The sequence below is a fragment of the Phaeoacremonium minimum genome (assembly GCF_000392275.1).
Source record: "Phaeoacremonium minimum UCRPA7 unplaced genomic scaffold PA7_03_scaffold_47, whole genome shotgun sequence".
NCBI lineage: Eukaryota > Fungi > Ascomycota > Sordariomycetes > Togniniales > Togniniaceae > Phaeoacremonium > Phaeoacremonium minimum.
In genome coordinates, this window is record NW_006920954.1 from 422,071 (window position 1) to 446,379 (window position 24,309).

Sequence of the window (24,309 nt, forward strand, 5' to 3'; positions counted from 1 at the left end):
CATACCATGAGTCCGTTACTTGAGTCCATGCATATCTAACTTCCATTGGCAATTATGGTACCTAGATGTTGGAGAGCAACCCTAACCCTGAAGGACATTCCCTTACAACCCCCTCTGTTGGTGGGGTCTTCACGCGTAAATTATTCTCCCGACGCGTCTATCTTCCGCCATCATCAACCTCAATAAGAAAGCACAGTGGTGCGCCTTCAACACTGGATGATTTGAAATGCCGAGGTATGTTTCTGTGTCGCACTCAATACTCTGGTACAGCATCGTGGTAATAGTTTTGCAGAGAGATCATCACCATCCAGGCTGGCCAGTGCGGCAACAGCAGTGAGTTTACCCCGCGAGCTACCATCAATATCAGCATTGTGTTCCTTCTCGGTCTGGAGGGCGGTTGTATGGCAGCTAACACTAATATGGTGAAGTTGGCAGTCAGTTCTGGCAGCAGCTATGTCAGGAACACGGCATCGGTCAAGACGGAAACCTCGAGGACTTTGCGACAGAAGGCGGTGACAGGAAGGACGTATTCTTCTACCAAAGCGACGACACCCGATACATCCCACGAGCTATTTTGATTGATCTGGAACCCCGTGTACGCTCCCAGGACTGATTGAAATGGTATGCTGTGGTCTAATGCAAACAACAGGTCATCAATGGCATTCAAACCGGTCCCTACAAAAACATCTACAATCCAGAGAACTTCTACGTTGGGAAGAACGGTGTCGGAGCAGCGAACAACTGGGGAGATGGATACCAAACAGGAGAATCGGTGCACGAGGACATAATGGAGATGATTGACCGAGAGGCAGATGGCAGCGACTCGCTCGAGGTACGCAACAACTCAATTGGAGGCGAGATCCGAACGCTAACTTGGAGCAGGGTTTCATGATGCTCCATTCCATAGCTGGTGGTACTGGATCTGGTCTAGGATCATTTCTCTTGGAGAGACTAAACGACAGGTTTCCGAAGAAAATCATTCAGACATACTCCGTATTCCCCGATACTACGAACGCTGGCGACGTGGTGGTCCATCCTTACAACAGCATGCTGGCGATGAGGAGGCTAACGCAGAATGCCGACTCAGTCGTGGTTTTGGACAATGGCGCCCTATCCCACATTGCAGCGGACAGGCTTCACGTCCAGGAACCATCATTCCAGCAAACAAACCAGCTTGTTTCAACAGTTATGTCTGCAAGCACGACTACTCTCCGATACCCCGGCTATATGAACAACGACCTGGTCAGCATATTAGCGTCTCTAATACCTACCCCGAGGTGCCACTTCCTGATGACATCCTACACACCCTTTACCGGCGATCAGGTCGAGCAGGCTAAGACGGTGCGCAAGACAACAGTGCTTGATGTGATGAGACGGCTGTTGCAACCCAAGAACCGCATGGTTTCAACCGTGCCAGGCAAGAAGAGCTGCTACATCTCCATTCTTAATGTCATCCAGGGCGAGGTAGACCCAACTGATGTTCACAAGAGTTTGCTGCGTATTCGTGAGCGGAGACTGGCAACTTTCATCCCATGGGGTCCAGCAAGTATACAGGTTGCCCTGACGAAGAGAAGCCCCTACATCCCGATGAGCCACCGCGTAAGCGGCCTCATGCTGGCAAACCACACCAGCATTGCTACGGTAAGAAGGAAGAGAGTTCAATGTCACTATAAATGCTAATGAACAATCAGCTTTTCAAGAGAATTGTCCGGCAATACGATGGCATGCGGAAGCGGAACGCATTCATGGAGGGCTACAAAAAGACTGCCCCTTTCGCCGAGAATCTGAACGAATTCGATGAATCCCGAGAAGTCGTCACAGATCTGATTGCGGAGTACGAGGCAGCCGAGGATGCGGACTATCTCAATCCTGATCTTGGAGACAAGGCGACATCAGCAGAAACCGACAAGAGGGTAGCTTAGATGTGGAAGCTGTTAAGACTACGATTGTGGATTTAAACCGCCCATGGAGATGACAAATGGAATGCAGCTTGCATGAAAGATCCTGCTGGACTATGATTTGGTTTATGCATCCGGAAACCAGGCGTTGAGGGATTGTAAGGTTAGATACCTAATGAAGTAAGACAGCAAATGACGAATTTTCGGTTGTATCACACGCGCAGAGCCTCACCTAGCCCATGCGAGTCTCGCCGCGTTGATTCCATCCTATTCTACAATTGGAGTCGCTCTGCCAGCACCTGCTGACGCCTCAGAGCGCCCGGCGTTGGGTTAGTGGGGCCGGAACCGTGAAGATCTGTAGATGGTCCGCCATTGACGTACAGATTGCGTCAATGACGTAAATCCGGAGAGGAAGCTCCTCATGCTCGATACATTTAAAAGTTCGATTCGCGACTTTTGGGAGGCTTTTCAAGCTGAAATTTCCATTCAGACGACTCAAGAATACATCAATCGAAGTCTTCACCAACTTAAGATTTTTTCTCTCAGTCATAAAATCTCAAACAACCTCCAAAATAACCTTAGGTAAGTCGACCTAATGCTGTCGTGTGACCACAATTCAAAACTAATTCAAAGAACCAGCCATGTCTTCAAAGGCCGAAAAGATCGCTAAGGCTCAGGCCAACCTACCTCTTCCCGATCAGCCTCCTGTTGCCTCAGACTGGCAATCAGCAGACGCGCGGAATGTCAACCTCGGCGCTGGTGGCATCTCCAGTGACATCTCCACTGGTGATGGGTCTTCCACAGGTTTGCGCGAGCCGGCAACCAAAGGCTCTGATGCAGACATGAGCAAGATTGGTCGTCAAGGAAAGGACGGCCTAGAAGGTCCGCCGAAGGATGCCTCTAGTCGATAAATGTATATGCTTGGCGAGGGAGCTTGTGGAAGATTCGGCATGTAGACTCAACATGCTCTATGTATTATAACTGGAACGGTATTCCAGCCTAGCAGCGAGTCGACAACTGCAAAATATTCAAGTGATCTCAGATAAAGTGAAAAGCCTGGATGTGACTCCTATAATACAACCAAACCTACAGAACGGCCAAGCGAATCAACATCCCCGCTTCAAGTCACGAATGTACAAGAACAGGGCAACAAGTTGAGGCAGGCAATTCCGATTTGAGCCTTCACTAGAGCAGTAAATCTTCGTCGGCAAGGGTATTATTACCTCGCCGGCCATGAATTGATACCTTCAGAGTATTTCCATGATGACCGTATAATAATAGTAAACGGAACAATCTAAGGCGCTATCACGATTCTCATCCTTTAGTATCCACCTTGTAGTATTTCACGTCTATTACCCTAGCGGAGGAGGAGTATTCTGTAGTGTCCTATTTTCCTATACAGTTGCTAGCGGCCCGTACCAATGTCAAAGTGGTGTAGATTTATGGACTTCTTTGCATTTACTTCTCGTTTCTCATTAGTTGCTGATCCATTCAACTCAAGGTAGAGCATATATCTTGTAGTAAACATATTGATGTCTTTCATATCAATCAAAATGTCTCTATCAGTCAATCTATCTAACTTGTGACTTTATGAATGAACAATCAAAGTTGCAAATATACATTGTTTGGTTCTTTAGAATGCATTTGCGCTTTGTCAACAACGAAAAGCTCAAATATCTTATCAAAGCTTCATGTCTGATATTGTAACTCAATCAACAAAGCAACGAGACGAATCAACCATGGAAAGTTCCACAATGTCCTTCAATAGCTAACGACTGTGTTTGTGCTGGGCCCAGGTAAGCATAAGCAAAAAAAGGGGCCGTCAACCCGATGAAGAACACCACGCCCCGGTCCGCCACTTGCACCTTGGCTACCACCCTCACGAGGCGTGCCAATTGGTTTTAAATTTGCTTCTAGGTCAGAGAGATCCTTCTCCAAAAGATAAATAAACATCAACATATAATCCCACACATTCTTCCTTCCTGTGGATCACAATAAGTGTTGATCGAGTTTCTCCTCAACCATTGCCCCAAACACTTACTCGAGATCCTCGCCTAATAACGAATCCTCAGGCAATAGATCTGTACAACCGGCTCGGCGGACCCTGTCGTCGAGGCGCTGATACTAGGGGGCTTTCAGGGTGTGGTGGGCGTACCCTCGTCAACACCCTTTACCTCACCACCTGTTCTGCCTCATCCACACCACATCGACGGGAACCAAAACCATTTTGCATTTGGTCTCTTTGTCTGTTAACCTCTCTATTTCCGTTTTCGAGTCTTTAATGGCCTTCTTACGAAGCTATCACGATTAGCAGAGGTGAGTGTCCTCATACAGCCACTCAAGTTGGTAGCTGTCTCGCTCCTTCCTGATTTGCTGTTTTGCTCATTCCTGCAGATATCACAGTCTAATTAGGGATTCCTGTCGAAAAATCTCCGAGTCGTTGATTCTTATGATCATTCGAGATCGTCAAGGCGCCTAAACAGTCATCATCTCACTTTCTGCCCTGCGGTCAGCTCAGGGTTAATACATCTTCACCCGACATCACCAGAGCGAGCAGATTGCTCTCTTCCCTGTTCTCCATTGAATCCAGAAAAATTCAATTCGAATTCATTCTCGACGCGAAGTCATCATGTCTCGCCCAGCCACAGCTGCGATTCTGCAGTCCATGATGGTAAGTCCTGTCCTGCGTGTGTAGCATTGCCACCCTTCATCATACCACCCATCAAGAAGGCTCGTCGATTGAGCAGCCCCATCATTCGGCTTCTAATGATCTCATAGGAGGACTTGGGCCTTGGCCGAGTAGAAGAGCTGCCTATGGAAGACAACCCCAGTTTCCGCGATGTCTCTCGTGGAGGGTTTGACGGAGGTGGCTCTCGTGGCGGCTTCCGTGGCAGGGGCCGTGGCCGAGGCCGTGGTGGTAACTTCGGTCAGGTCGCCTCTGAAAGTGTTCGAGCCGTGACTACTCCCAATGCAAATGAGGTTGCTAATGCATGGAAAGGTAAGCCTCTCATAGTTTCGGGAATGACTGACGACGGCAGGATCTGACCATGACACTATAGCCGCTATCAATTCAAATGTCTTTGATGACGAGGACGCTGCCGAGGTCAAGGGGCTGGATACCTTAGGAGGTGGAAATCTCCATCGCATGCGCATCGCTTCTGAGAATGTCACCCCTGTCTCCTTTCAACCTAGGTTAGTCCAACATTTTGTTATGTCAGTCCAACGTGGCTTACACTTTCAAGTACTCAACGAGATGCGCCTCCTCATTTCGTACCTCAAGCCCGTTGTAGTCCAGGGCAGCCATTCCGGTCTCAGCTGACGGGTCACAATAACGACCCTATTCCCTTAGGCCCTACAAGGCAATTCCCTCCTGGCTATGCTAGAACTCCGAATACCAGCATCCCCGGCGGAAGTCCTCAACATGGTAACAACGTAAACCGGGGAAACAGGGGTCTGCAAACTCAGACTCGGTCTCGGCCTCAAACAGCGACGACTCCTGCTTTAATTACCCAGCAACGACCTCCTCCAATGCCTATTACCACCGCCGCTCAGATTCCCGCACAAGCGGCTCTACCCGTCAGACCCAAGATTCGGATGACTGAGCCGGATGCAAGTTCGGTTGTTGTTCAGGATGATATCAAGACCACCTCGAAAGACCACAATACCCTATACAGAGGACGGGCTTATATCTGCAACGAGCCTGATCCCGTCACAGCTTCCATCACGATCCTCGTTCAGAGCGACGCAATGGATGACAAAAAATATTCATTGGCTCAGTGGACTGACTATCTTCATATGGAGAAGTGTCTCATCGCTTGTTTCGAGGTCGAGCTAGGAGTGTCCACTGCTCATTGCCTCGAATTCGAATCTTCCGGTGCAATGGCCAAGTTTGCCGAGAAGTACAAGGCATTTTTGGACGATCGCAACAAGAAAGACAGTTCACAGCTACTCACGGGTCCTAAGGAGGAGCAAGATTTGCCTACTCCTAGCGAAGTCATTGAAGCAATAAACACTTCACCACAGATCACACATCCCGAACCAGATAAACCGCATGCCGTTCCATCTCCCGTAGATAAGTCGAAGGCCACTAATTCACCGGCCATGCAGAAACCTAAACCCGCTGTTGCGGCGGTCGTTAATGTTCCCACAAAACCTCAGAGCCGTGATGCGCATTTACAAGCAGCCTGGCAGAAAAACCAGGCCATTGTGTACAGCGAGCGGAAAGCACAGACAGATGCAGGGAAGCCGGCTGTGCCTGAGATGTCCAAGTCTGCTATTCAGATTAGCAATCAGAGCAAACCTCAACTCGCGATTGCCAAGGAAAACATCGAAGATGTCAATATAACACAGACCAACCAACATGAATATAATCCTTTATCGAAGAGTGAGCAGGCTATGACAGGCCAGGTCAAAGAAGCTCAAGAGCTCACGCCAGCCTCTCCACCGAAAGAAGTCGACATGTCTGAGACAAACCAATTTCTAGAACCCCCAGTTGTCGATCAGTCTGACGGTGATGAAGAGAATACTCTTCGCGAGTATCTGCTTCGTTTGCGGGACAACGTGAAAGATCTTGCAAAGACGAAGGGACTCGACAGTGCTGTCGATCTAGACGAGGTTTTCCGTACCGTAGTCGAGACTTTTGTATCTCAGACCAGCGGGTACTACAACCAACTTGACAAAGAAGGAAAGAAGGATGTCGTGCAGGCGTACTGTGATCTTGCTATGAAGCCAAAGGCTCGACGCCGGTCATACTCGCCGGAGCAACTGCTGGATATGCGAGATTCGGCACAGCCACCGTCCGAGTCTGATATGCATTTCGTTCCTCCCTCTCCAAAGACGACAGTCTCTACCGCTCTTGGTAAGAGCACTTTGTCTGGTTCTGCAGCTACATTTGTACCAAAGGCACATGAAACTCCACAACCTCGTCCTGATGGAAACAATCTCAGCGAGCAGATCAAGAAGGCGGCTGCCAATGCAGCATGGTTGATGGGTTCTTCTAACCCTTCAACGGCCAAAGATTCCCAAGAAAAGGAGAAGTCAGATAAGCAGACAGGTCTTAGTAGATCTCGCTGGGCTGATACCACCACCACTCCTGTTGCCAACCCTGGCAGGTTCACTGGCCCTCTCAGAGGTCAGGATGACATTTCCTCGTCTTCCCTGCTTCAACCCGGCCATGCTGACCAAACGATCCGTGATAGACCTTTGATTCCCAGCTTGGATGGCAGCTCGGATATGCCTCGTCCTATGTCTGGTAGTGGTACGCCTAAGTGTACAGGAGCAGCAAGAGATCTCATTGGACTCAATTTTAACGGGCCTTTCCTCGGGAACACCGCATATCTGGAAGGACTGGTGCTAAAGAGTGACGACGCGACCAACATGACTGAGACTTCAAGAGACAATACAGATGCGGCCCAGAACGCGAAGCATAAGTTGACGATCAATCCAAAATTGGAATGTAAAGAAGAGCCCAAAGTTATATCTCCGACCTCAGTCTCTTCTATCGGAGACATTGAGTCAGCTTTTCGGCAGATGCGCCTCTCTTAGTCCAGGAACGGGTTATTTGCTGAATACATTATCTCCTTTCTCTTTCTTTATGCGCGCTCCGTCAAGTTATGGAGCTTGCTACTGCGAAGGAAGTTGCTTAATTCGGAGATTCTCAGCACTCGTCATGTTGGAGTAGTGTTGTGGAGGGAATATTGAAGCTCTTTAAGCACACGACATTTTTCGGCGCCGCATCGCATTCCGCTTTGCTTGGTCTCTGCGACATCGCTAGAGTTCGATGAATTCTGGCGACATTTTGCTAGGTCATAAGGGCATGATGCCTACTTTGTCAGGCAAGAGAAATCATGAGGAAGGATGGAATAGGAGATAGAAGAAGAATTATGAGACGAGTGCTAATTCACCACTATCATGCATCTCGTGATAGCGGCAAGGCAGGAATTTGATAATAGACTCGACTTCTCCCCAATCATGGCGCGTCAAGTAATTCGAGGATCTGTAACGCTCAAAGTGACAAAGAAATATGCATCTCCTGGATCAGGAATATCACTCATGCACCCATGCTTCGTCCTCCCTCGACACAATAATCTCGTCCAGCGGTAATCTCTTGTCTACGATCTCCGCCCCATTTACCAGATCGTTCTCCGTCGCCCGCTTGTCAGCATCAGCCTCGTCGGGCGAGATCCCAGCCGCAACATGCCGTCTGACGAGCCTCTTCCGCGCCACCGCAAAGTCGACCTCGACGAACCACCGCTCGTCCATGAGCGCCGCGGCATCGCTCCAGGGAGCCTGATCCAGCACGACGTAGTTGCCCTCGAAGACGACGATGCGGTGTGACGGCGCAATCGGTATGTCGTTGTCTTTTGGGTCCTTGACGGCGTGGTCGAACGACGGTGCGTACACTGTCTCTGATGAAGGGGCCAGGGGTTCCCGCAGCGCCTGCACTAATCTCAGGAACGAGGCTCCGTCAAAGGTAAACTCGGCGCCGCGGCGGGCGTGGGCGGTGATGGGATCCGGCATGGCGGACAGCTGGTCCCGTGTGAGGTGATAGCCGTCCATTGGCACGAAGGCTGCCACGGCCGTGGATGTGTACTCTGGTGATGACGGATCAAGCGTCATGTGCCGTGCGTTGAGTTTGCTTGTGAGCAGTTGTGAGAGTGTAGTCTTGCCTGGGAGAGTTATTAAGCAAATACATGTATTCGGATAGTATATGTTAATTTACCTGAACCTGGGATGCCCCCTATCGCAATCACTTGTTTCTGTTAGTAAACATTCTAAGAGGGATTCGAGCATATGAAGGAGGTGAAACCCAAAGCGGGAACTTTGAACAAGCGTCAAGTTCCGAGAAAGGTGAAAACAACCCTATTGAACGATGACATGGAGGAACGCTTCCGTTTTCATAGACACGCCGTTTCCTCGGAATAGACCCCATATAGAAATTTATACATTGAGGAATACTTACTGAGCCGCCGCTCTGGAGGTGTTCGCAGGAACTTGTCCCACACCTTGTCGACAAGGCGTGTGATCTGATCGTCCATGATCGCACCCTCTTGCGTTGATTCCGAAATGCTCTGATTGGAAAATCCGGTCACACCTCCTTACTATCGGTCAAAGTCGCCGTATTTATCAAAGAATACAACAGGAATATGTAAGTTGAAAGTATCAGGTCAGAACTGGACCCCAGATTCAGTAGTTACCCCAGCCCCACATTGTGCGGGCCTACCTGACTGACACTAAGAGCGGCTTTCCTGTGACGCACGTTGATGTCAATTTTCTGCAACCAAACCCCGAAAGTCTCTTGCGCCTTGATATAGGACGGGGAGCATAGCTCGCATTCCACCCCGGAATATTACTTCTTCCAGACTGTTCTAGGCTTGAGGATGTAGAAGGGCTTTCCGTAGGGAGGGTTCATCATGGACGACGACCTGGATGCAGGGCTATTTGGCATCTCCCTCTCCGACTCTGAAGATGCGGGAGCAGAGCCTTCTGAGCAAAGCAAAATCGAGAGCCAACAAAACGGAGGCCGCACAGGGCAGTCCGAAGCGGCTTTCCAGGATGTCAAGAGCTCGTATCACGTCAAAATAGAAAACGGCGAGGTAAATATCGCTAGACAAGTTGTGCACGTGCCGCAGACTGATTCTGTCATAGATCTGGAAGAATGTCAACCTTCCGAACTTCCGGGGAGTGACCAAACCTGAGGCGCAGGAAGTCTTGCATGCCGCCGAGGAGTTGTACTTCTTCAGGAGATATGACGAAGTTGTGGATTACATCAGGAACCTCTTCAGGACTGAGTCGATTGTGCGAAGATTTGACAAAGACACCCGAGAGATGCTCGAACATTATGAGGCGAAGAGCCTACACAAATTGGCCGATACTGGATATAGGCCATATGCTCATGACATATCAATGGCTACTCCTAAGAATCGCCGAGAAAATTTGACTGGCTCAAATCAGTCATAGCTTCAGGATCGCTCGGCTTCTGTTTAATACATGTCACATATATAGGAAGGGGAAAGGATCATGTCTTATTTGTAGAGTTTTGAGTGTATTCTCTAAATCTCGATTAAACGCTGCAAATGTCTATGCTCTATTGGTCATGACCTTCATGATCATGGCAATTGTCTAGGGCCCAACTCTCGGGAGAGCTCTGAGATAGTAACGGATGTACCGGAACTCCTGCCAAATGTCTAAACACATCAAACTCAGGATGCAATGCCTTGGTACGCCGATGCCGATTGTTCCGTTCCTTTAAAAACACTTTTTGAAATGAACCGGCTATGCTGCTGTTTGCGGGGGATAACGCTGGAAGAAAATCTTGGCTGCGATGTTGCAGCGTAGGTGTCGGAATGGATTTGTTGTTGATCACGCGACACGCCTATTGGGCAATAGCCAAGGCGGACGACTGGATCTGTAGCTTTTCTCGCAGCTTCTCCTCGGCGAAGACTCTCCGGCTCATTTCAAGCACGGCCTCGAAACCCTCCTTGCCCTTGATCGCGTTCTCCTTGAAGCGACAGACCGAAAACTCCTCGATCTTGTTCTTTATCCTCTGCCAGCCACCGCACAGGGCAGTGATCTGGGCACTTTGACCAAACTGGGTCTGGTGCTCATTGAGAGGCTTGTACGTGACGGTCTCTTGGACGTTGAGAACGTTTGACCAAGTGAGGTTCCATGAAACCATGGTCACGGTCTTGTTGGCGGGATCGACGTAGGAGCACTCGTAGACGTGTGACTCATCACCAGCCCCTATCAATGCCTTGATCCATTCCGGGGCACTTTGCTTGCAGGTGATGAGACGCTCCGTACGCAGGATGCCGGTCGCGGGATCGACATCTCGCGACAGCGTGTCGACGCCGGTGACATGTGTAGACTTGTCGTTCCATGGGCAGTACTTCCGCCAGTTGGCGGTCGATACCTCGTCCCAGGAGTAGTTGAAGGTGTGGTTGCTCGAGAAGACAGAAGGCATGGTGCCTGTGTAATACTCCGCTTCGCGGTTGATTGTTTGCAGTGACTGAACTTGAAGCTCGGTATTGACGGTTGGGGATTACCGAGGGATGCTGAGACGCTCTCGGAGCTGACGACGAATGTGTGTCGTTTGTCTAAATTCGCGGTGTATGGTCTATGATAAAGAAACCAGTGCACTTTTTCAGTTGATAGAACGGCCTTCGCGTCTATCAGATTCAATAATTGTGGATTAATGAAAGTGTTTGGCGATGCCGATGAGGAAAAGAGAAGGGCGGAGGCGCGGTATTAAATTTTCTGTGTTTCCTTAATTGAAGGCGCGAAATCTTATCGGGAAATCGAGGGCACTCTGGCTTTGTGGCGATAACGGAATCTTGCGGCTAAAACCTCGCTTACCATTCCCGATGTGGTAAGGCTCATGGGGATCGAAAAACCTCGGAATGAGGGAGACTGGGTGAGCAGCCAATTAGCACCACCAAAGGCTGGCTTACAGAGGTCCAGCTCCTTCTACGAACGCAGCGTTTTCCGGCCGACCGATTTATGGGGCACAGCCCAGTGACGTTCGGGTCTCTTTCGGCTTCCTTGATTCTCGATCCACATTCCCCCTCCGGTCCAGTCTTCCGTCATTGATCAACTTCCGGTCATTGTCGCCTCCGGTCTCCACTGGCGCCGACTCCCCAGCACCGATGACAGAGCAGCGCCGCTGTCGTCATAACGTGATATCTGATGTATTGAGCTCTCACAATTGCTATCCATTGGAACACATAATACCCTCACCTCGTCATCTGATAAGGATAGTCAAGATTATTCACGAAAATGGAAATGATTCAATTCGCAGCTAACTTATGTCCAGTACTATCACCATACTGACTTGCAACTCGAGCGATGTGATTCGAGATCCTATCAATAATCATCACCTCTGCTGATAACTTCCTTTACGGTTGGTCTCAGAATGATAGTCTGTAAGGGGTTAGTCAAGCGTAGTTTCTTAAGGGGCCATCTTGCGACTCACGTGTTCGAACTGGGCTGTGTAAGAGCCCTTCTTATCGAATAATGGCGGATAATCTTGAACAATACCGCTTTGCACTAGGTTGTTCAACTATATGTGATTTTAGCTCGAAATTCGATCAGAGGATATGACTGGTTGTGATCGACTTACACCCAGTAGATATTTCTCGCATCCGATACGGTCCAAGTATCGTCTGCAGAACGGAAGTGTGCCAAAGTTCTTGTTAATCACATTCAGCAGGGACTTCGCCGAGGACAGCCTCAAGTCAACCTTGGGGGCATCCTTCATTTTCGCGTAGTGCGACACTTCGCCCGACTCTCTGACATAACCGTTTCCGGTGCTGCCGAAGGTCTCAATAGCGAACACATCACCCTCCTCCATCTTTGTCTGGTCATTAGACTTGACAATCGGGACGCTCTTGTCACCGTGGATACTATAATGGTGAATGGTATGTCCATTCAAGTTGCGAATGGCCTTGACAGGATAAGTCTGCCCGTTGATCTCAACCTCGTAGGACTCCATGGTCTCCTGAATGGAGGCACCGATCTCTCCGAGGCGTGCGTCAATTCCAGCCTCACGGACACCAGTGTTGGTCGCCTCTCTGACAGCCTCCAGGAGGTTGTCATACTGAGGGCTGAAAGCGACGGTAAAGGCACTATCAACAATACGTCCGTTAACGTGAACGCCAATGTCAACTTTCATGACATCGTCCTGCCCAAGAACCATCTTATTGCCCGCATTCGGGCTGTAATGTGCTGCGCAGTCGTTGAGGTTCAAGCCAGTTGGGAAGCCCATGCCAGCAACGATTGCGTCGCCTTCTTCAAGGCCTGAGTGACCGAGAAGCGCCCGGACACTGTCCTCAATGTTGTTGGCAATTTCGGTTAATGTCTGGCCGGGCTTAATGTTCTTTTGAGCCCACTGGCGAACTTGTCGATGAGTCTCAGCCGCATGGCGGTAATCCGTGAGGAAATCGTCGTTGATCCGGTCCAGATGGCGCTTCTCCTCGTTCGTAGTGCGGTAAGAATTCTCGTTGAGATATTCAACCTCTTCGCCCTTGGGGTAACTGTTGTTGGGGAAGAGCTGGGACATCAGAACTCTCGGAGGATCAGACTGGGTGGTGGGAGCCTTCTTCTTCTTCTTCTTGTTCTTCTTCTTCTTTTTCTTGGCAGCGCCAGTGGAGCTGGCCGCTGCGCCTGCATTGTTTGCGTTTTCATCGGCCTCATCGTCTGACCCTTCACTGTCCTGTTCTGCTGTATCGCCGCTGGGTCCGGTCTTAGCGGTGGCCTTGCCGTTGGCAGGCGCACTACCGTTCACTGAAGAGATTGTTAGCTACCAAGTAGAAGTAAGAGCTGAGACGTATAGCATACCGTTGAGCTTCTTGAGCTCCTCGGTGGGAACTTGAGCCGCCATGTTGACTTGCCTGATTGCTAGAGCAAAGGTAGGTGCAGTCAAGAGAAAATCACCCAGTTCGAAATGCCTCGAACATATAAATGCTAGCCCATGTGCCCCACCAAAACCTTCAACTTTTGCAAAACCGCAGGGCGTAAATTAGGAAGGCTTGCAGGCCTAATGGAGGGGCAAGTCTGTGCCGCAATCCGCACACTAGCCACTTTCAGTAGGGGCAAGCCACAGTCCTTTGACTTAGTGAGCTCGCCCGGTTTCGCTGATATGTGTGCTTGCACATTGATTTCGTCACTACTGAGCTCGCCTAACAGCTTGCCTCTTAAGCATCCAATTGCCTCTCCTACACTGGCCTTTTCCTCATGTCCTCTCGGCTCCGCTCAATCCATGGTTCGGGATGAGGCATGCCACTCCGCTACGCTCCGATCCGTGCAGCCCTGCGGCCCCGACCCCGTGCCAATGCTGGCGGCGGCGGCGGCTTCAGCAACAGCTGCACGCGAGCATCCTTCCACAGCTCTCGGCCGCTCCGAGATGACATTGATGACAGGAATCATTACGAAACGCTGAATGTCCACCCTGACGCCTCGCCAGCGGAGATTAAGAAGTATGTTCTATAGCAGCCATCAACTACAAGGTCGAGAGTCCCATCAGGTAGCTAATCAACCAGTGCTCCAGGTCCTTCTACTCGCTCTCGAAAACCCACCACCCAGACCACAACCGTCACGACCCGCATGCCTCGCGGCGCTTCATGCGCATCAGCGAGGCATACTCGGTCCTGAGCCACCACGAGAAGCGCGCCAAGTACGACCGCGACGTGCTGCGACGCCACACGGAGCAGCACCACCACGGCCACCGCCCGCGGGCCGGCGCCTCCTACCACAGCACCGGGCCCGTCGGCGGCCGACCGCCCTCGGGCCTCAGCAAGCGTCGGGGCACCTTCCAGGGCCCGCCGCCGAGCTTCTTCCGCAGCGGCGGGTGGGGCGCGCAGTCAGCGAAGCGCAGGGCGGCGCACGAGGAGAGCACGGGCGGCGCGGAGGGCGCGGCGGCCGGGTCGCAGCATGGCGGGATGGGCCCGGGGCAGGATCCCTTTGGGCATCGGGATGACGTGCCGCACTTTGACAAGCAGTCGCACGAGAAGACGGGGCAGCGCATCGATCAGAGGCGCGCGCAGCGGATGGCTGGCCAGGGGGTCGAGATCGGTCCTGAACCTACCATGGCCGGGAGCTTTTTTGTGATAATTGGAGTGCTGGGACTGGCAATTGGGTTCCCAATCTTGCTTTTGGGAGGTTGGGGGTCGAAGAAGAGCAAAGACAGAAAAGATAAGAAAACTGCCGCATAAGACATGGCACTTCTGTCTGTATTAGTGTATATCACCATGAGCATAGATGTGAAATCCACAGTTCAAATACTGAGTAGTGCAGGGATATGTACGCATGGTATTGTGAAAGCTGCGAGCGTCAACTACCAAGGAAAGTTGTCTAGTCTACACTCCAAGAGAGGCGTCCACCGAATGCATATCCTCTAGGATAAGAAAAGTACACAGATTTGCGACCCGTCAAGATTACGCCGAAATGCTTCAAAACGGGTTTCAATCCAAGTTATCCCTTTAACCCTCGAAGGTGAAGCTGACACCGACCTATGTGATGGTAAGTTCCATGTCACCTCAAAATCAACAAGATTCAGCATACCTTGTGGGTGGCCTGGTCGAGCTTCTGGGTGTCGAAGGAGGCACCAATGCCAAGGGTGGCACCAGGGCGGAGGAGGACGTTGTAGGCGACGGCAGCAACACCACGGTCGTTGATCTTGCCCTGTAGCAGACATCAGCAAAATGTTTTTAGTCCTGAAGATGCGCAAGCCCGAAACAAACCTTGACGAAGGACATGGGGTCCAGGCGGTACTTGCTGGCAACCTCGAGGCCAACAGCGTTTCCGGACTTGGAGTTCCAGGTGGCCTTGGCACCAGCCTCAACCTGGCTGTTAACCTTGTGGTAGTAGCTGGCGGCGAAGACGCTGAGGTTGTCGGTAGCGGTGATGGCAGCGCTGTAGACGGGGGCGGAGTAGCCGACGGCAGCGGAGTAGCTGCTGATGGCGGCCTTCTGGACGTCGTAGCCGGCAGAGCCACCGGCGACGAAGCCCTCGTGGGCGACGACGGCGTCGACGTTGGCGGTGGGGCCCTTCAGGAGATCGAAGAAGGCACGGCCGTGGAAGTTGCTCTGCTTGAAGTGCAAGTTGAACTTGGCGCCCTTGGCCTGGGTGGCGGGCAGGAAGGAGAAGATACCCTCAGCCTTGAGGCCCTTGGCCAGGCTGTCAGCCAGCTCCAGCTTGGACTCGAGGGCATTGGCGGTGTTCCACGTTTGCGTGAGGGTCAGGCCTGTTCGTTTGTAGAACATTAGCAATTGAGCGAAGCCGGATGTGAAAGCCGCGCTGAACTCCATGGGCAGACCACTACGTGGCCCCCCAATCCTGGAGACACTAAACTGTAGCGGCGGCTTTTGTTTCTGGGGTTTGGGGCGTTTCTTCTTGGTACCGAGTTCTTTGTCCGTGTATTTGCCCTCCAGCTGTTTGATCGCATCGCCATTAGCCCCTCTATTCCATCTCGCGACGATGGTTTCGCATGCGAAGTCCCATCCGTGGCATGACGTACCGCTCCGCTAGTAGCCTTCTCGTGGCTGCTCTTGCCGGTCACCTTGAAGGCAACATTGTTGGGGGTGTTGCTCTTGACCTCGATGGTGCCGGCGGACAGGTGGTAGAAGTCCTTGTTCAGCAACTAGAAAACCCTTTGTGAGCTATGCGCAACATTGTTGAAGGGAGAGTGAGAGAAACTGGCCGTCTCCCTTGAGCTCCGTGGATCGGTAGCTAGGTAGGACAGGACAGGATGGAAGCGCTTACGTCGTTGGCCGACTTGGCGATATCTGAGAAAGCTGGGACAGACATGGTGAGGGATTGAGAGGATCAATTGGGTATCAACGGGAGATGTGAGGGATGAGTGAAGCTCTGCGCAAACGTGGAGATGCCTTTTGGATGGGGGTTTGGGTTGTTGGGGAAGAGAGGTCAAAAGGAAAAGGTTAGGTCAGGTCAGGTTAGGTGGTTGCTATTGCACACCCGGGAAATTTGTTTTCTCGCGCGCATTAATTGGACCCATCGGCTCAAACCGGCCCAGCAACAAGGACCTCTACCCCGAAGCTAATAGAACAGAGGCACCTTGTTAGGTGCAGCTGGCCCTCAGTTACAGCTGCACCTGACCTCATAGGGCGAGCTTCTTAGCCCCATTCGGCATTCATCTATCCCCACGTGGTACGAGTGGCCTTTTCAATGGTGCTGCATCTCGCTAATTGATGCTATCCCTTGTGTCACATCGCCTTGAAGCCAAGGTGGTTCCTCATGCTGTTGATTTATCTGTTTATTTGCTTATCAAGTGTATCAAAATAAGACGAAAGGCATCATCTCGTCATATTAGGAAGGCACGAAGACAAATGGATAAAGTCACGACTATTGCGTTAAGTACAAGTGTGAGGCAGTGTTGTTTCAGTTCTCACACATAGTGAACAGGCCTAGAGCAAATGCAACAAAGCCAAGTGAAGGATGGATATTTTCGCATCCTGAAATGAGCCAGTCAGTATCATAGTTGCACATGCAGATTCAAACAGTCTAAAATGGGTAACTTTTCCATTGCAATACGATCAGTCTTGATATCCGTTTTGCGCCTTGAGACTACCTAAAAAGTACCGTCTGAAGATAATAGCTCCCTTACCTACTGAGTCTCCTCATACTTCGCAACGTGAGAAGCAATAGCCCTAGCGTTTGGATTAGTCCGACACTTTGTTTCAAGGCAATGGAGCAAACTCACCGTCCACTGGGATCCGACTGCTGAACCCACTTCGGCACCCATCTCATGACTGTTGAGGCGCAGTGAGGAGGGAAGTGCTCGTCGAACATGCAGCGGTACCAGTAACTTGAAATATGATTAGCAAACTCCGGGTTTGTCGTGCTGAGTCTTGACTTACGCCTCTTTGGTATCCGGGATATCATCTCCCCATTCGGGCTTGGGGTTCTTCATCATCTCGTCTGTGACGTGAAGCTCGGCGTTGTCCTTGAGGGCGTCAATCCACCCGTAGCCAACACCATCGGAGAACTGCTCCTTCTGGCGCCAGAGGATGTTGTCCGGCAGATACGCCTCGGTCTCCGGCTCATCGGTGGTATCGAAGGCCTTGCGGAGGATGTACTTCTCCATGTGGTCCTTGTCGATCATCTTGTCCGCCGGGTCGATGTTCATAGCAACCTCGAGGAACTGCTTGTCCAAGAAAGGAACGCGAGCCTCCAGACCCCACGCGGAGGTGGACTTGTTGGCACGCAGACAGTCGGCAAGATGTAGGTTCTTGACTCTTCGGACGCACTCCTCGTGGAAGGCATCCTTGTTGGGTGCGTGGCCGAAGTAGAGGTATCCGCCGAAGATTTCGTCAGAGCCCTCACCGCTGAGCACCATCTTGATACCCATAGCCTTGATCTTTCTGGACAGGAGGTACATCGGCGTCGAGGCGCGAATAGTTGTGACGTCGTAGGTCTCGAGGTGGTAGATGACATCGGACAGGGCGTTAAGACCATCCTCGATCGTGAAGGTCATAACATGGTGCTTCGTGCCGAGGAACTTGGCGACCTCAAGCGCAGCCTTGTTGTCAGGGGAGCCTGGAAGCCCAATTGAGAAAGAGTTGAGTTGTGGGAGGTAGGTCACGGTGGACAGCGTGTTGTCGTCGTCGATACCAACCAGGCCCTCACCCTTGTCAAGGTCCTCAGGGGCCGAGGCGGTCTCACCGTTGGCCGCTGCCAGAGCAGCCTTCTTGAGCCGCAGGGTCTCTCGCTGCGCAATAGATGCTACCAAGCTTGAGTCAAGACCTCCAGAGAGGAGGACGCCGTAGGGAACTTCGGCCATCAGTCGTTTCCTGACGGACTTTTCCAGTGTCTCTCGCAGCAGCTTCAAGTCCACAGGGGTCTGCGGCACTTTTGAGCCATCCCACCATGACGGCTGGAAATATCTTGTCCTCTCGCCGGTCTTGCTGTCATAGACATGGCCAGGAGGGAACGATTCGACCTTGTCGCAAACGGGGAACAAGCACTTGAGCTCTGAGCCAAAGTACACCGCGTTGTTCTCTTTCGAGGACCAGCCCTGGTAAAAGGTTGTGATACCGATAGGGTCGCGAGCGGCAATGGTGCGGTCGAGGTTCTTGTCGTAGAGCACGAATGAGAACATACCATCGAGGTACTTCGGGGCATCGAGGCCATATTGCATATACTGCATGGCCGTCAATCTCGGGGCATCAAGGGGCACAAGTGTAACAAGATGGGTGTGACTCACCAGAGGAATGATGACCTCGCAATCGGACGTCGTCTTGAAGTGATACGGCGTCTTGAGGTTCTTTCGAATCAAACGGTGGTTGTAAATCTCGCCATTGACGGCGAGGATGATGCTCTCATCGGCATTGGTGAGTGGTTGAGCTCCGCTCTCTGCTTTCCTGTAAGCGAACGAAGTCGTCCCGATTATATCAGAACGCGACCCACCAACGCCGACGATACTGAGCCGTTCATGGCAAAGTACTGTAACACATGGTCAGCGAGGTTTGTCCAGAAGCAAATGAGGGGCCTCCTTCTGAATATCCATACTCGTGTTGTTAGAAATGACACTGCCGCCTGTGAAGAGCGCATAGGTTAGCGACACTGATCCGGGTTACTTTGTGTGACTCAGAACTCACTCCAATCAGGTCCTCTATGCCGGACTCTGCAAACAACAACGTCAATTGAGCTGCTCTACAGCGCCAGATCGGGATACTTACGCCTTTGATAGACGAAGGGCAGTCGGCTTGAACTTTTGGACGTCCGGATGACTTCTCAAGTGTTAGTGGTCAGGTGCATGCATGGGATGTTGAAGCTTCATGGCGGGGCAGAATTGCCCCTCCATCGAATGACTCAAAAGCGCAATGAAAATTATCACCACTTACCAGTGACAGGCGAAGATGCCACACATGATGAAGGCAGCTTGCAATTGGGACCTGAGGAGATATCCTGTATGCTAGATAGGTCCTGTGGCCAGTCAGTGCAAGACAAAGCTTATATACTCACGCTGATTCCCCGAGGTGAAGTGTTGTGCACGGGGGTTGTTGAGGGATGGGTGTGGGAGGAAGTAGATGTCAGGTCTCGAAGAAAGTCACTCGAGAAAAAGATACCAAGCGCCTAGTGGAAATTCTTGTGTCAGCCAAATTCGGCTCTCCCTGATACACGGAACGAGCCAGAGATAGTCTAAGGTACGGAAATTTTGATAGAGCTAAGGGTAGCTTGTAGGTGGCCACCGGCCGATACCGGTTGACGGCCAATTGGCCCCAGGGCCCGTCTCTGGGTCTCCATATTATGTAAATTGACTGATAAGAGTCACAGCACAAGCACTGCACCTTGGAGAGAGACATTCCTAATCTTGCCACGTGAGAAGCCATATCTGCATCAGAAATGATGCGAAGGAAGCGTATAAGAGCGCTTTTGGACGGTCTGGCGACACCTGGCCATGCTGCGTCATCCAACGACAGCTCACCTTGACCATGCATGTGGGATGCGCGTGGAGAGAGGGCCGAAGTAAGCCGCAAGCATGCACGCCAGCGGCCTTTGACATGGTGCAAGGTCCTCAGCGCTGGCCAGGTCTGGGGGTTGCATGCTTGGAGGCGCACGTCACGCGGGATGGCGAGTACTTTGCCGCCAAGAACCTCGTCCATGTCAGGAACGTGGCGGCGGCCTTTTCAGGAGACTGGTTCACACACTGCGACCTGCATTTGATGTGAGGGTAACCGGACTCTAGAACCGGATATTCATTATCTATCGGCTCAGAAGAAAAGGAACTTTGCGATGACGCAAAACTTCCTGCTTGAGATACGAATCGAGTTCTCATAGGTCAGCCATTCCATCGTCATGCGTGTCCTGGAATTCGTAAAGTCCATGTAGCAATGATGTCTCATCTAAACTCCGTGAAAGCAAGTAGCCATCTGTGGTATCCCTAAACTCCTTAGACCTCGTAACCTGATGAGGCAAATTGCTTATAGCTGCGTTCTGTTCTCTAAGGCGCCGGATGCTCACGCACAATGCGTCTAATGCGCCTCTCGTACTCGGCTCGGTCCTTCTTAAACAGGTTGTAGGCCTCAGCCTGAGCGGGTGACTCAGGATTGGGGTCATTCAACAGATCCTGGATACCAAGGAGGATTTGCTTAATCGTAATGGCGGGCTTCCATGCTTCCTCCTCGTTCAAGATTGAAAGACAGACGGTCCCAGAAGGATAGACATTGGGGTGGAATAGTGGGGGGACAAACTTGCCTGAAGAAATATTAGCAGATAGCCTCTTAAGACGAAAGATGTATGAAACAAATGCATGTCTGGACTTACACTTCGGCGGCTTCGTGGGGTACTCTGCACGATGAACAAACTGATCAGCAAACTTTGCGCCTTTTTCGTCGAGCGCTATGCACGCCTTGCTTACCATCAGGGAAAGTCATGACGAGCTTGAACTGGCCGTTTTCCCAGATCGTCTTCTCCTTTCCTGGAATACCGCACTCCCAGACCTTCAAGTCAAGCACTCCTTGGGCATTCCTCTGAGGCTTCGCATAAAAGCCAAATGGATGGTCCTTACGCCACTGCTTCCTGAGGATGAGTCAGTCACTGTAGCTTTCTGAAACGGAGCGCGCGGGGGTGCTAGTTGCGCCAACACGCACCTCTCCTCCTGGAGACGATTTTGACAGAGAGACATGTTAGATGTGAGAGATTTATGCTCCGGTCAGATGGAAATCCTAGTTGGCCTAAAGACGGCAGGTGCAGGCCGTCGTAGGCTGTTGATGTAGTGTGATGGGGAAACGAGGCTGAACCTTGGGGATAGCCAGAGAAGTGGGATATTGTGGGGAGAATCCAGATCTAAGCAAGCCAACCCGACTTTCTCTAGATGATAGGATGGCCTAATCTCCGGTGAGATGCCGAAAAGAGGAGAAGTTGGGGGTTTCGTGGAGTGCGAGGATGGAAATCGTGTAGTGAAGGGGGTTGCGAGTGGGATGATTATGAAGGTTGATTTGCGATGCGATCTCAAAGGAAACTGGCAGAAAATGCGGGAGTCCAGATCAGGAAGGCGGACAAAAGGAGACGCCCCACGGGCCGCACCCTCCAGCCTCTTCGATGCGGGGCAACACCCTTCCCAGGCCTCAGGGCTGTCCTTGCTAATTGGGCTTTCCATGAGAGATTCTCGGGTAGAAAGTTATTGATAAAGGGAAGCTGCCACGATCTTTCGCTCGCGATAGTATTTCTATGAAAGATTCTTAGGGCAGCTCATCTAGATCATGACTTTGTACAAAGATTTTCCTTTCTATGTTGTAGAAGGATAGGTGTAGACATTCTGTATTATAGTGCTTCAACACCAAGAGGGACCCAAAGCAACCCACGGTTCAGTTCCTCGGCATTCCACTTAGACAGGACAGGCTAGCCACAACTACCTAGGTACTGCAAATCAGCTGCACCTCCGCTCTGACAACGCGGGTCCTGCAGAGCTTCCAAATTACAAGGCTGAACCCGCTTCTTTTCTCTTCACATGCTTACATTGGCCAAAGTTCTAATTCTACCTGCTTTTCTTTTCTTCAGCGTATCTTCAAGGCGCCAGGTATCCTGCCGCCCGCTGTACTTGGCTCTACATTGCCCAGATCACGAGAGCTTCATCCCGCGAGGTCTTGCTGGCCTGCCTGCATTAGCTCTCACCCACCTTTTCGGACACCTGCAGGCGTGGGGTTTCTGCTTGGTCCTCTACATCTCCCTCTCATCGTGACGTCTACTGCCGTATGCTTAAGCCTGAAATAAGAGGCAACGTAGTATGGAGTCGAAACCCGGCGATATCGGTGCAGCGGGCGAAAAGAAGGTGAATGAGGTGGCAAAGGTCGAGGAAGAGAAGCCTCTAGAAGATGTCGAAGAAGTCCCAGATCCAGATGAGGATGACTTGGACGATCTAGATGGTACGCATTCCGAAGAACGCTGATTCCTCGGAACAACATGATAACCTGTGAGTAGATATGCTCGATGAGTTCGCCACTGTGAACATAGAGCCCAAGAAGCCAGAGTTAGCATCCGGGCCAGGAAGGCCTATCGCTGCCACCGCTCCACCTCCTGCTGCGACAACTTCTGACGCAGCAGCGGACGATGTGCTAGGTGACGATGAATTTGCGAAGCAGCTTCAAGCTGGTATGGCCGAGTTGATGGGTGAGATTGAAAACTCGCCAGAAATGCAGGCACAATTCGAAAGCATCTTCAAGGAGCTTGGTGCTGCTGCGGATTCAGGAGCAGAGACACCAACGGCTCCGGCCGGACCATCTGCCACCCAATCTGCGGGCGCTGCCACATCTGAGGCATCATTTCAAGAGACAATTAGGAAGACGATGGAACGAATGCAAAACTCTGGTGACCAAGCCACGGCGGCAGCCGCCGCAGAGGGGTCCGATGACTTCATGGCAGAGCTCATGAAGCAGATGCAGGCCGGAGGTCTGGATGGGGAGGGGTCTGAGGAGGAGTTCTCTAAAATGCTGCTGGGCATGATGGAGCAACTAACAAACAAGGAGATCTTATACGAGCCGATGAAGGAGCTGAATGACAAATTCCCGGATTGGTTTGAGAAGAATAAGGCCACTACATCGAGCGATGATCTAAAGAGGTACGAAGAACAACAAGGCCTGGTCAAGGAGATTGTGGCCAAATTTGAGGAGCCAACATACTCTGACTCAAATGCGGCGGATCGAGAATATATCGTGGATCGAATGCAGAAGGTGAGGCATTCTCTCTGATTCTTTCGGAGTACAAAAACTGACTTCAATCCTACAAAGATGCAAGCTGCAGGGTCTCCGCCGCCAGACTTGGTAGGGGATATGCCCTCTGCACAAGAAGCGCTCAGCGCACCAGATGCAGAATCTTGTAACCCCCAATGATTGGGTTGATATACTGTTTTGAAAGCTATATCTGGGCCCGATTGGCCTGTCTTGTTTATACACGGAAATGATATACCGTAGAGCTTTGTTAGCCCACGAAAAACGCCGAATCTGGTAGGTAGCCATAACTCCAGAAAGCCGATAACGCCAAATTACCCCAACATTTTACAAAGACAAGAGCCAGGCCACTTCCTGCCTCAAGACATGTCCATCTGGCCCGAAGAAACAATGCCCTGGTTATCCTCCTGCGAAAGAAAGTCCATAAATAACGCATCATAATCCTCATCATCCGACCAGTGCGGTGAGTCAGGTCTAATGATCATGTCGCTAGAGGACGGCTGACTGGGCATCGAAGAGATGAGCGCATCAAGCTCGGCTTCCTCCTCGTGCTCCAAAACGTCCACCATCATGTCGTCCACCTCAACCGGCGCCTCCTGCCGGGGCTGTTCTTGAAGTTGTGTCGCATCCTCAATCTCGGCTTCAGAAACGACACCTTCCAAGTCGGCACTCTTTGCCAATCTTAGATCCCTGTCCATCGAGAACCATTCCAGCTTAAGTAGCTGTATAATATGTCAGTAAAAATCTGCTTGAAATAGGCATGATCACGCTTTATCGTACCTCATTCTCGCCACCTCTGCGCTCCCACCGTTTGTCGTCAGCCCTCTGCCTGACATTGTTTAAGAAAAGCTTCCGTCTGCTCTCCTGTGCTGCCTCTCGCTTCTGGACTACCGGATTTGGTCTCGCCGGTCTTGAAGCAAACTTGAACTTAGGTGCTGGTATCGGTGAAGACTGGATCTCGCGGCGCGGCTGTATGTTGGGATCGCGGAGGCCCAGCGGAGGGGATGACGCCTGGATAGGTGACGAGGACAAGGGAGATGGAACCGCAGGGCGATACAAGGACGAGCTGTCGCCGGTAAAGACGGGGAGAGGCATTATAGCGAACATCTCGAGGATAGAAGGTAGATGAAAATAGGACGGCAAGATAGTGACGGCGATAACATGGGTTTGTTATGTCATGGTGCGATGGTGTTAGCCTGGTGGTGGTAGTGGGTTGCTCTGTAGGCCTC

The 24,309-nt window shown here is 51.3% G+C and overlaps 12 protein-coding genes across 12 annotated transcripts; 5 read left to right on the top strand and 7 right to left on the bottom strand.

Annotated features, from left to right (window-relative positions):
- Positions 1-226: 226 nt before the first annotated feature.
- UCRPA7_1020 (putative tubulin gamma chain protein) lies at positions 227-1,922 on the top strand (the record flags this gene model as incomplete). The annotated part of the gene is made up of 6 exons (XM_007913608.1): positions 227-234; positions 293-333; positions 429-595; positions 650-832; positions 883-1,641; positions 1,692-1,922. 6 exons carry the CDS (start codon positions 227-229, stop codon positions 1,920-1,922), a joined length of 1,389 nt encoding a protein of 462 aa, XP_007911799.1.
- Positions 1,923-4,563: 2,641 nt separating this feature from the next.
- On the top strand, positions 4,564-5,281 carry UCRPA7_1021 (hypothetical protein; the record flags this gene model as incomplete). Its single annotated transcript, XM_007913609.1, has 4 exons — positions 4,564-4,569; positions 4,677-4,896; positions 4,958-5,090; positions 5,248-5,281. 4 exons carry the CDS (start codon positions 4,564-4,566, stop codon positions 5,279-5,281), a joined length of 393 nt encoding a protein of 130 aa, XP_007911800.1.
- A 145-nt stretch (positions 5,282-5,426) lies between these two features.
- UCRPA7_1022 (hypothetical protein) lies at positions 5,427-6,898 on the top strand (the record flags this gene model as incomplete). The annotated part of the gene is made up of 2 exons (XM_007913610.1): positions 5,427-6,756; positions 6,852-6,898. The coding sequence occupies 2 exons, from the start codon at positions 5,427-5,429 to the stop codon at positions 6,896-6,898; spliced, it is 1,377 nt and encodes a 458-aa protein (XP_007911801.1).
- A 1,045-nt stretch (positions 6,899-7,943) lies between these two features.
- UCRPA7_1023 (putative kinase-related protein) lies at positions 7,944-8,935 on the bottom strand (the record flags this gene model as incomplete). The annotated part of the gene is made up of 2 exons (XM_007913611.1): positions 7,944-8,566; positions 8,860-8,935. The coding sequence occupies 2 exons, from the start codon at positions 8,933-8,935 to the stop codon at positions 7,944-7,946; spliced, it is 699 nt and encodes a 232-aa protein (XP_007911802.1).
- A 1,337-nt stretch (positions 8,936-10,272) lies between these two features.
- UCRPA7_1024 (putative protein msf1 protein) lies at positions 10,273-11,255 on the bottom strand (the record flags this gene model as incomplete). The annotated part of the gene is made up of 2 exons (XM_007913612.1): positions 10,273-10,905; positions 11,253-11,255. The coding sequence occupies 2 exons, from the start codon at positions 11,253-11,255 to the stop codon at positions 10,273-10,275; spliced, it is 636 nt and encodes a 211-aa protein (XP_007911803.1).
- A 504-nt stretch (positions 11,256-11,759) lies between these two features.
- UCRPA7_1025 (putative methionyl aminopeptidase protein) lies at positions 11,760-13,275 on the bottom strand (the record flags this gene model as incomplete). Its single annotated transcript, XM_007913613.1, has 4 exons — positions 11,760-11,816; positions 11,869-11,955; positions 12,016-13,178; positions 13,233-13,275. 4 exons carry the CDS (start codon positions 13,273-13,275, stop codon positions 11,760-11,762), a joined length of 1,350 nt encoding a protein of 449 aa, XP_007911804.1.
- A 395-nt stretch (positions 13,276-13,670) lies between these two features.
- On the top strand, positions 13,671-14,605 carry UCRPA7_1026 (hypothetical protein; the record flags this gene model as incomplete). Its single annotated transcript, XM_007913614.1, has 2 exons — positions 13,671-13,870; positions 13,942-14,605. 2 exons carry the CDS (start codon positions 13,671-13,673, stop codon positions 14,603-14,605), a joined length of 864 nt encoding a protein of 287 aa, XP_007911805.1.
- Positions 14,606-14,872: 267 nt separating this feature from the next.
- On the bottom strand, positions 14,873-16,199 carry UCRPA7_1027 (putative outer mitochondrial membrane protein porin protein; the record flags this gene model as incomplete). The annotated part of the gene is made up of 5 exons (XM_007913615.1): positions 14,873-14,902; positions 14,955-15,074; positions 15,134-15,823; positions 15,910-16,032; positions 16,155-16,199. 5 exons carry the CDS (start codon positions 16,197-16,199, stop codon positions 14,873-14,875), a joined length of 1,008 nt encoding a protein of 335 aa, XP_007911806.1.
- Positions 16,200-17,016: 817 nt separating this feature from the next.
- UCRPA7_1028 (putative asparagine synthetase protein) lies at positions 17,017-19,848 on the bottom strand (the record flags this gene model as incomplete). Its single annotated transcript, XM_007913616.1, has 6 exons — positions 17,017-17,059; positions 17,113-17,217; positions 17,270-18,772; positions 19,091-19,141; positions 19,256-19,326; positions 19,840-19,848. 6 exons carry the CDS (start codon positions 19,846-19,848, stop codon positions 17,017-17,019), a joined length of 1,782 nt encoding a protein of 593 aa, XP_007911807.1.
- Positions 19,849-20,355: 507 nt separating this feature from the next.
- On the bottom strand, positions 20,356-21,039 carry UCRPA7_1029 (putative sumo-conjugating enzyme ubc9 protein; the record flags this gene model as incomplete). Its single annotated transcript, XM_007913617.1, has 4 exons — positions 20,356-20,609; positions 20,679-20,702; positions 20,773-20,933; positions 21,005-21,039. 4 exons carry the CDS (start codon positions 21,037-21,039, stop codon positions 20,356-20,358), a joined length of 474 nt encoding a protein of 157 aa, XP_007911808.1.
- Positions 21,040-22,140: 1,101 nt separating this feature from the next.
- On the top strand, positions 22,141-23,101 carry UCRPA7_1030 (putative pex19-domain-containing protein; the record flags this gene model as incomplete). Its single annotated transcript, XM_007913618.1, has 2 exons — positions 22,141-22,279; positions 22,335-23,101. The coding sequence occupies 2 exons, from the start codon at positions 22,141-22,143 to the stop codon at positions 23,099-23,101; spliced, it is 906 nt and encodes a 301-aa protein (XP_007911809.1).
- Positions 23,102-23,439: 338 nt separating this feature from the next.
- UCRPA7_1031 (hypothetical protein) lies at positions 23,440-24,175 on the bottom strand (the record flags this gene model as incomplete). Its single annotated transcript, XM_007913619.1, has 2 exons — positions 23,440-23,802; positions 23,861-24,175. The coding sequence occupies 2 exons, from the start codon at positions 24,173-24,175 to the stop codon at positions 23,440-23,442; spliced, it is 678 nt and encodes a 225-aa protein (XP_007911810.1).
- Positions 24,176-24,309: the final 134 nt, after the last annotated feature.